The sequence below is a fragment of the Grampus griseus genome (assembly GCF_964374135.1).
Source record: "Grampus griseus genome assembly, chromosome: 1".
Lineage (NCBI taxonomy): Eukaryota > Metazoa > Chordata > Mammalia > Artiodactyla > Delphinidae > Grampus > Grampus griseus.
Window position 1 is genome coordinate 69,060,632 of NC_139017.1, and position 11,174 is coordinate 69,071,805.

Here is an 11,174-nt window from a genome sequence, read left to right on the forward strand (position 1 = left end):
TCTTCTCATTCCTAGCTCAGACTTACAATGGAGATAACATTAGAAGAGAGAACATTTCTAATCTAGACCTTCATGGTTCTTGCCTCTAGAAGCAGAAAAGAAATTAGCAAGGCTCAAATACTTAGGAACGTCATGTTATGTGGTTTCATACTTCTTTTATTCAAGTTGTACGTCTCTTTTAATACTAATAAATGAATCTATTCATTCTTTTACTTATTTAAATGATGTTTATTGAGCACTTACTATTACATGCAACTTGACCAGTTTTGATTGGTTTAATGAAGCAGTTCTATAAAGCCTTGCGCACTTGGTACCTTGTGAGATGTGTTTAACAATTAAGAAGCAATTGCTAATGCCAGAAAGAAATTGCTATTGCAGATGTTTCTTGAGCAGTAACATCAGTTCTTTGGGGGTTCTGGTCTGGGCTGTGGGTCCATAAATTTGTTGCCTTTCCTGGTTCTCTTAATCTTCAAGAGAAATGTGAACTGCTGCTGGGTCGAGATAAACAACGCTGTGTCCACAACAAACAGAATCTTCACCAACAATGGGATAAGAAATTGTAGCCAGAAATATTTGCTTCGGGAAGCTGGAGTGGAATCAACAACAAGAAACATAACTCATATTAGAAACTGAAAAATGAGTTTAAGGGTGTCATCCTCCCTCAGAGAAGGACCCAACATGGTCTTTCATTTTCTAGCATGATATGCCATCCAGAAGCAGAGAGAAAACACTCATGAGTTTGAGTTCCTCAGTCTGTGCTCCCTGGAGCCCTAGGGAATCCTGAGTATTTCCCCCACAGCCCCTGTCTAATGGTTTGTCTAGCCATTATGCCCAAGGGGAAAGGTCATAGGAAAGATGGCCACGTCTTTGGAGCTGACAAGACCAACATCCACATATGATTCAGAGGTGGAAAGGAGACAGAATGAGGGCAGGGGGTCACCAGTGCCTTATTTGTCAATCAATCAATCAATCAGTCATCATTTATTGCATGTCTGTTGGGTGAATTGAAGATATTAGACTAGACCATATTTAAGTTGCCTTCCAATTCCACTGTTTTGTGATTCCGTTACTCTATTTGCAAAGTACTGATTTTTTTGTGATTGCTCTAGAATTATAGAACCCTAGAATATTACAGCCAGAAATTACTTACAGATCACTTAGACTGATGGCTCTCAACCCTGGCTGCATATTACCATTACCTGAAAGAGATTTTAAATACTGATGCCCAGGCCTCATTCCAAACCAATTAAATCAGAATCTCAAGGGATGATATACAGATATCAATTTTTTTTTTTTAAATTTCCCAAGTGATTCTAGTGGAGTCTAGTCCAAATCCTTTATTTTACAGATAAGGGTACTAGAAGCCCAGCAACAATAAAATAACAGGTCTCAAATTAGTGAACAGAGAGCAACCATTAGAGCTTAATTCTGGCTTCTGGTCTCATGCTTTTTAAGATATTAGCATGAGCAAAGTCCACCAAGCAAAAGTCTGATTTCTTCATTGCAAGGCAAATATTTCAAAGTCTTACTTTTTTATATGAAGTTTGGAAAGAGCAGCCTTTTTCATTGGCTAGAGAGGTAGCCCACCTGCCTATTCTTTCCTCATCAAGCCCTCTCTCTCATCTCCTAATTCACAGGCACACAGCCTATTGACTTGTTGGTTTCCTTTCCCATCCCTCCTAGGCTAGAATAGACTCTTCAAGCTCTTTATAGCTTTTGTTCCTTCAACTTTGAAACTCTCTTTCAATTTGTTAAATATAAATTTCTCCCCAGGAACAACAGATGACTTTGCTTGGCTAGTATTTAACAATCCATTTCACAAATATTACATTTAATATTTATAAAAATTCCATGTGAGCAGGTATCACTGTTGCCATTGAACAAGTAAGGAATCTAAGACAGACTGAGGGATACACTCTACCCCTGGTCCCCTCATTGCAAGTCTAATAGACTTTACAAGGGATCACAGCTGCCCCCATTCTATAGCTGCTATCACTTTAGGCTCAAATGCTCTTTCTCCTTTCCCCTGCTATGAACTCCTTCCTTTTACTTTACCAACTTACCTTTTTTTATTTTAATGCTGAGGCGATTAGAAGTATGGAGTATCTGCTGAATTATGCCCATGCAGTAATAGGTGCCACTGTCCCCTGCTGTGACGTTGGTAATGGAGATGTTGTGGTTCTCATACCAGTACTTAAGGGCTTTGTCATTCTTGAAGTAAGTCACCTTGTAGACATTCAGATTCCTCCAGCCGTGGCACCTGAGGAAGAGGGGCTCGCCCTCCAACACTATCTCAGCAGAGGCCTGAAGGAGCAGCCAGTCTGAAGAGCATTTTTTATGTCATTTATTCAACGATAGATAAAATTAATAATAAATAAAAATAAAATAAAAGTAGATAAAAGAGGTCATGCAGAGAGTGTGTGTCAGAAACCTTTATCATTAACCCATTTCTTGGCTCATAAGGTCAATAAAAAGAAACAAAAAATAATGCTTATAGCCTGTCTCCTCTATTGATAAATCCTCTCTCCAGAAAAGTAATTCTGGGACCACAACATTGCTGACCTTTCTAATGAGCCCACCCATAGAAGGCCTGAAACCCATTATCACACTCAGCTCCATTGTTGCATTTAGTCACTAAGGGGGAAATAAACCCACTATGCCTGGGGAGTCTTAGCCTAGGAGAGTGTCTGTTTTGTCCTCTCTAACCTTATAGGTGCTTCCCAGTTCTATTAGTCACAGTTAGCCCCTGACTTCTTCAGAACATGTATCACACTTTTAATTAGTTATTTGTGTAAGTACTGATTGGATGTCCTTTTCCTCATTGGGCTCTATACTTCAGAGGTCTGGGGCATGCCTGTTCCTTACATCATATCTCCAATGCCTAACACAATACCTAGGAGTTGGTAGGTTCTCAACAAACGTTTGTCAATAATGAGTCAGTAAAATATAAGAGTCAGGTTTCATGGCTAATGTCATTTTAAGAATTGAAAAGCATTCACCAAAGGAGACTTTTCAATGGAAATGTGGCTAGGTTGCACAAACATATTTTATTTAGGAACGATCCTTGAGGACTTTTCTAGAATCTACTCCAAAGAAATAAAGAAGATGTTTTACACTGCTTTAGTTTCTATTTGGAATTTGTACACAGCTGTTGAAACATCTCTTTTTACTCGAGAAAAATACAAAGTATGTTTATGCTCTAAAATATTTTTTTATTTAAAAATATAAAGCAAAATATAACAATGAGCTAGCCATGCAAATGAAATCATTGCTTTGTTCATTAAACATTTACGGACTAACCCACATGTGCCTGAGCATGCTGCACTAATTGTTGACAGTAATAAAGATGAAGCAAACATAAGATTTGTTCTTAAGTAAAAGCAGAGGACATGAGGAATGTACAGAGAGGTGTTTCAAAATGAAGAGTGCAACTTAATATTCAGGTTGTGATACATGGAAATTGCAGAGCAAATCTTTAAATCAATCTTTTGATCCTATTTAACATATACAACTATTTGCAATGTTCACATATCCAACATGCCATTTGACCATAAAACATGCATCTGCACCTATGTAGAAAAGATAGTCAGAAGTGAAATAGAGTAGAGGAGTAACACTGGGAGATTGCCAGAATCTTGAAAGAAGGCAGAATGGCTGACAGAAGGAGTAGAGGTAGAAGAAGCGAGATGGACAGGTCTGGTGAGAGACGCTGAGTCCCACCTTGGTGCCCTAAACCTTGGAATAACTTGCTTTCTCCCCATCTTCAGATGGGCCATTCCTCACATGAGAGAACTGATATTTCCATAACCCTGGAACTTACCACTGATGACATCTAGGTACACAGGTTCACTCATGATAAATCCTTTGCTTTGGCATCTATAGTCCCCACTGTCCTGGATGCTTGCATTTATGATGTCCCAACGTGAAGTTTTTGCTTCCAAAGAGTTTTTGTTGTGGGTCCACAAAGTGGAGTCATCTTCATGAGAATTGTTCCCTCTACATGTAAGAGTCACATTCTCTCCTCTAAATATTCTGTTCCATGGGGGATTCAAGGATACCTTAGATCTCCAGATGGCTTTCAGAAGAGCAGATTGTGGAAAGAGACATAGAAGGGGGAAAAATATCATTGAAAACTGTACAGACTCCAAAGTACAGACATACAAATAGTCAGACAATCAATGGTCAGTCTACCCTTACTTATACCATTGGTGATAAGAAGCTGTCCTGATTCCTAGGATTAAAGGAAGGAGACAAGGGTGTTGTGGCTCCACAGAGCTCCCAACCTAGGGAGAAACATAAGACACAAATGCAGCATATTCAAAAACAAACAAGCAAATTTACTATGTGATGTAGGATAACTCCCTCTAATTCTCTAAATTTCAGTTCCAATGTCTGTAAATGAGGACTGCAGTCTCTTCAGGCAGAGATTATGTCTGTGATGTTCAACCATAACTCAGCACAGTGACTATTACACAGTAAGTGTTCATTAAATATTTATTGAGTTGATGAATGAGTGAATAATGGATGAATTAAGGCATTGGACTAGATGAAATACATGATCTCTCCCAGCTCTAAATTTTTATGACTATTTAACTGTGAGTGAATATGGAATTAAAAATATATGTCAATTCTGGATGGTAGTGAGAAGTGCCAAGAGGATCAGTCTTAAAAGTCTTTCAGGGACAAAGAGATATGGCACAAATTTGAATGGAAACTTTGGAAGCAGCCAGGTGGTGATGAGGAAGAGATGAAGCTGCTGAAAGACTTGGATTCAAGGGACTTATGTTACAATCCGGTCCTTTGTTAGCTGTGTAACCTCCAGAAAATGACTTAATCTGAGTTTCAGCATCCTCAATTATAAAATGGCAATAATAATAACAGTGATGATGGTGTAAGAATTGAAATGAGAACTACAGGCTCTTTGGTGGGGTTAATGGTGGACGCTGGGAGGGCTCATGCCAAGGAATGCATCCGAGAACTTCTGCTGCCAGTGCCTTGTCCCTGTGGTGAGCCACAGCCACTATCTACCCCACCTTGAGCCCCCTGCAGGAGACCCTCCAACACAAGCAGAGCAGAAACAAGAAAAACAACAATCCTGCAGCCTGTGGAACAAAAACCACATTTACAGAAAGATAGACAAAATGAAAAGGCAGAAGACTATTTACCAGATGAAGGAACAATATAAAACCCCAGAAAAACAACTAAATGAAGTGGAAATAGGCAACCTTCCAGAAAAAGAATTCAGAATAATGATGATGAAGATGATCCAGGACCTCAGAAAAAGAATGGAGGCAAAGATCGAGAACATACAAGAAATGTTTAACAAAGACCTAGAAGAATTAAAGAACAACCAAACAGAGATCAACAATATAATAACTGAAATGAAAAGTACACTAGAAGGAATCAATAGCAGAATAACTGAGGCAGAAGAACGGATAAGTGACCTGAAGACAGAATGGTGGAATTCACTGCTGTGGAACAGAATAAAGAAAAAAGAATGAAAATAAGTGAAGACAGCCTAAGAGACTTCTGGGACAACATTAAATGCACCAACATCCTCATTATAGGGGTCCCTATAATGGAGAACAGGGAGGTCCCTATAAAAGGAGAACAGGGAGAAAAAGGACCCAAGAAAATATTTGAAAAGATTATAGTTGAAGACTTTGCTAACATGGGAAAGGAAATAGCCACCCAAGTCCAGGAAGCACAGAGAGTCCCAGGCAGGATGAATCCAAGAAGAAACACACCAAGACATAATAATCAAATTGACAAAAATTAAAGAAGAAGAAAAATTATTAAAAGCAACAAGGGAAAAATGACAAATAACATACAAGAGAACTCCCATAAGGTTAACAGCTGATTTCTCAACAGAATCTCTACAAGCCAGAAGTGAGTGCCATGATATATTTAAAGTGATGAAAGAGAAGAATCTATAACCAAGATTACTCTACCCCGCAAGGATCTCATTCAGATCCAATGGAGAAATCAAAAGCTTTACAGACAAGCAAAAGCTAAGAGAATTCATAATCACCAAACGAGCTCTAAAACAAATGCTAAAGGAAATTCTCTAAGTGGGAAACACAAGAGAAGAAAAGGACCTACAAAAACAAACCCAAAACAAATAAGAACGTGGTCATAGGAACATACATATTGATAATTACTTTAAACATGAATGGATTAAATGCTCCAACCAAAAGACACAGGCTTGCTAAATGGATACAAAAATGAGACCAATATATATGCTGTCTACAGGAGACCCACTTCAGACCTAGGGACACTTACAGACTGAAAGTGAGGAGATGGAAAAAGATACTCCAAGCAAATGGAAGTCATAAGAAAGCTGGAGTAGCAATACTTATATCAGATAAAATAGACTTTAAAATAAAGAATATTATAAGAGACAAGGAAGGACACTACATAATGATCAAGGGATCAACCCAAGAAGAAGATATAACAATTATATATGCACACAACATAGGAGCACCTCAATAAATAAGACAAATGCTAACAGCTATAAAAGAGGAAATCAACAGTAACACAAATAGTGGAGGACTTTAACACCTCACACCAATGAACAGATTATCCAAACAGAAAATTAATAAGGAAACACAAGCTTAAAATGACACAATAGGCCAGATAGATTTAACTGACATTTATAGGACACTCCATCCTAAAAGAGCAGATTACAGTTTCTTCTCAAGTGCACACAGCACATTCTCCAGGATAGATCACCTCTTGGGTCACAATCAAGCCTTGGTAAACTTAAGAAAATTGAAATCATATCAAGCATCTTTTCCAACCACAATGCTGTGAGATTAGAAATGAATTACAGGGGAAGAAATGTAAAAAACACAAACACATGGAGGCTAAACAATACATTACTAAATAACCAAGAGATCACTGAATAAATCAAAGAGGAAATCAAAAAATACCTAGAGAGAAATGACAATGAAAACATGATGATCCAAAACCTATGGGATGCAGCAAAGCAGTTCTAAGAGGGAAGTTTATAGCAATACAATCCTACCTCAAGAAACAAGAAAAATCTCAAATGAACAATCTACCTTACACCTAAAGGATCTAAGGAAAGAAAAAACAAAACCCCAAAGTTAGCAGAAGGAAAGAAATCATAACGTCAGAGCAGAAATAAATGGAATGGAAAGAAAACAATTGCAAAGATCAATAAAACTAAAGGCTGATTCTTTGAGAAGACAAACAAAATTGATAAACCTTTAGCCAGACTCATCAAGTAAAAGAGGGAGAGGACTCAAATCAATAAAATTAGAAATGAAAAGGAGAAGTTACAACAGACACTGCAGAAATACAAAGCATCATAAGATACTACTACAAGCAACTCTATGCCAAAACAATGGACAACCTAAAAGAAATGGACAAATTATTAGAAAGGTAAAACCTTCCAAGATGGAACCAGGAAGAAATAGAAAATATGAACAGACCAATCACAAGTAATGAAATTGAAACTGTGATTTAAAATCTTCCAACAAACAAAAGTTCAGGACCAGATGGATTCACAGGTGAATTCTATCAAATATTTAGAGAAAAGCTAACACCCATCCTCCTCAAACTCTTCCAAAAAATTGCAGAGGAAGTAACACTCCCAAACTCATTCAACAAGGCCACCATCACCCTGATGCCAAAACCAGACAAAGATACTACAAAAAAAGAAAATTACAGACGAATATCACTGATGAATATAGATGCAAAAATCCTCAACAATATACTAGCAAACAGAATCCAACAACACAGTAAAAAAGATCATACACCATGATCAAGTGGGACTTATCCCAGGGATGCAAGGATTCTAAAGTATATGCAAATCAATCAATGTGATACACCATATTAACAAATTAAATAATAAAAAACATATGATCACCTCAATAGATGCAGAAAAAGCTTTTGACATAATTCAACACCGATTTATGATAAAAACTCTCCATAAAGTGGGCATAGGGGGAACCAACCTCAACATAATAAAGGCCATATACAACAAACCCACAGCAAACATCATTCTCAATGTTGAAAAAAGTGACAGCATTTCCTCTAAGTTCAGGAACGAGACAAGGATATCCACTCTCACCACTCTTATTCAACATAGTTTTGGAAGTCCTAGCCATGGCAATCAGAGAAGAAGAAGAAGTAAAAGGAATCCAAATTGGAAAAGAAGTAAAACTGTCATTGTTTGTGGATAACACGATACCCTACATAGATAACCCTAAAGATCTAGAAAATAACTAGAGCTAATCAATGAATTTGGTAAAGTTTCAGGATACAAAATTAATGAGCAGAAGTCTCTTGCAGTCCTATACACTAACAATGAAAGATCAGGTCAGAACGACCTGTATGCATAAAACTATAAGACACTAATGAAAGAAATCATAGATGATACAAACAGATGGAGAGATATACTATGTTCTTGGATTGGAAGAATAAATATTGTGAAAATGACTATACTACTCAAAGCAATCTACAGATCCAATACAATCCCTATCAAATTACCAATGGCATTTTTTACAGTACTAAAACAAAAAAATCTTAAAATTTGTATGGAGACACAAAAGACCCTGAATAGCCAAAGCAATCTTGAGAAATAAAAACGGAGCTGGAGGAATCAGACTCTCTGACTTCAGACTATACTACAAAGCTACAGTAATCGAGAAAATATGGTACAGGCACAAAACAGAAATATAGATCAATGGAACAGGATAGAAAGCCCTGAGACAAACCCACGCACCTATGGTCAACTACTCTATGACAAAGGAGGCAAGGATATACAATGGTGAAAAGACAGTCTCTTCAATAATTTGTGCTGGGAGAATTGGACAGCTACATGTAAAAGAATGAAATTAGAACACTCCCTAACACCATACACAAAATAAATTCAAAATGGATTAAAGAACTACATGTAAGACCAGACACTATAAAACTCTTAGAGGAAAACATAGGAAGGACACTCTTCGACATAAATCATAGCAAGATCTTTTTTGATTCACATCCTAGAGTAATGGAAATAAAAACAAAAATAAACAAATGGGACCTAATGAAACTTCAAAGCTTTTGCACAGCAAAGGAAACTATAAACAAGACTAAAAGTCAACCCTCAGAATGGGAGAAAATATTTGCAAATGAATCAACAGACAAAGGATTAATCTCCAAAATATATAAACAGCTCATGCAACTCAATATTAAATAAACAACCCAATCCAAAAATGGGCAGAAGACCTAAATAGACATTTCTCCAAAGAAGACATACAGATGGCCAAGAAGCACATGAAAAGCTGCTCAACATCACTAATTATTAGAGAAATGCAAATCAAAACTACAGTGAGGTATCACCTCACACCAGTTAAAATGGGCATCATCAGAAAATCTACAAACAACAAATGCTGGAGAGGGTGTGGAGAAAAGGGAACCCTCTTGCACTCTTGGTGGGAATGTAAATTGATACAGCCACTATGGGGAACTGTATGGAGGTCCCCTAATAAACTAAAAATAGAATTACCATATGACCCAGCAATCCCACTACTGGGCATATACCCAGAGAAAACCATAATTCAAAAAGACACATGCGCCCCAGTGTTCATTGAAGCACTATTTACAATAGCCAGGTCATGGAAGCAACCTAAATGCCCATCAACCGACGAATGGATAAAGAAGATGTGGTACATATATACAATGGAATATTACTCAGCCATAAAAAGGAGTGAAGTTGGGCCATTTGTAGAGATGTGGATGGATCTAGAGACTGTCATACAGAGTGAGTAAGTCAGAAAGAGAAAAACAAATATCGTATATTAACACATATATATGGAATCTAGAAAAATGGTACAGATGAACTGGTTTGCAAGGCAGAAATAGAGACACAGATGTAGAGAACAAATGTATGGACACAAAGGGGAGAAAGCAGGGATCGGGTGTTGTAGGATGAATTGAGAGATTGGGATTGACATATATACACTAATATGTATAAAATAAATAACTAATAAGAAACCGCTGTATAAAAAAATTTAAAAAAGAACAAGTTTACATGATAGTGGCTGGAGGAGTGGCTGAGACACTTAGATGCTCAACAGACATGATTGTTGGCATTAAAGAGGAAAGGGTGACTTGAGAGAATGAAGTGGCATGTGGGAAACTTTTAAATGGGGGGATAAAGGAAGATTATGCAAGGTGGAAGTGGGTTGGACAGGGAAGAGCAGATTAATAATCATTAGAAAATAGATGATGGGATGAAGGGAAAGAGTGAAGGGAGGGCAAGTCCCAGACACATTGAAATGCTGAGGGAACAAGGACAGAGGTCTCACCTGCTGATATGCCATCTGGAGCTGCAAAAAGTCCAGAGAGGATACGTTAGTGTCTATCCCCAGCCTTCTGGACACCTAAAGACTGGGATCTGGAAGTGGTGATGAGGTTTACATCCATGAAGTTTTAAGGGCCAACCATCTTTCCAGGAATCTGACTCAGGGAAGGAAGGAGCTTCTGTCTTTCCTCCCTTGCCCTCTGGAAGATGCCAGCATGATAGCAAGGACCAGACTTTCAGTCCAGCTTCCCCCTTAGATGGTGTTCAGCCCCACTTCCTCTGCTATCCAGCTTGCCTTCCCTACAGAATCCCTGGGAAATTCCCCACGGTTTGCACATAGACTAGAAAAAGTCACCAGTAAAATGATCAACTTTCCCACTCCAGCTGCTCTCCCAATCCATTTTGGCCCCTTCAGGGGTCAGTAACTGATCTCTACTTACAGAAGAGCAGCAGAGCTATCCACAGCAGGGCAGGGGTTCCCATGGCAGTAGGCATTTCCTCTGTGGCTGCCAGGTGCCAACTGGCCTGGAGAGACCTAGGGCCTTAGAGTAAGCTTGAAACTAAAAAGGAGAAGGAAATGTTCTCTGTTTCATATCTCATTAACTCATCAGCTGCACCTAGGTTTGCTTCCTTCTCTGGAGATAATATTCAGGGTGGTGCCTAATAGGACAATTTTGTATTTACCCGCATACTGCACTCTCCATCCCACTTCCGTGTACACATGTGGAATCTAGTGGTAAAGAGGCATAGAGCTAGGCACACGGGCACAGAGCTTTCTTAAACTGTCAATGTATAGCTATGTCATTTGCAACTTAGAAAAGTGGGGTGCCAGGGAGAGCAGAATAAAACAACAACA

At 38.2% G+C, this 11,174-nt stretch overlaps 1 protein-coding gene across 1 annotated transcript; it reads right to left on the bottom strand.

Moving 5' to 3' along the window:
- Positions 1-279: 279 nt before the first annotated feature.
- FCER1A (Fc epsilon receptor Ia) lies at positions 280-10,861 on the bottom strand. The gene is made up of 5 exons (XM_082663331.1): positions 10,759-10,861; positions 10,323-10,343; positions 3,821-4,075; positions 2,064-2,321; positions 280-586 (listed from the first exon to the last, which is right to left on the bottom strand). The coding sequence occupies exons 1-5, from the start codon at positions 10,811-10,813 to the stop codon at positions 399-401; spliced, it is 777 nt and encodes a 258-aa protein (XP_082519457.1). The 5' UTR covers positions 10,814-10,861; the 3' UTR covers positions 280-398.
- Positions 10,862-11,174: the final 313 nt, after the last annotated feature.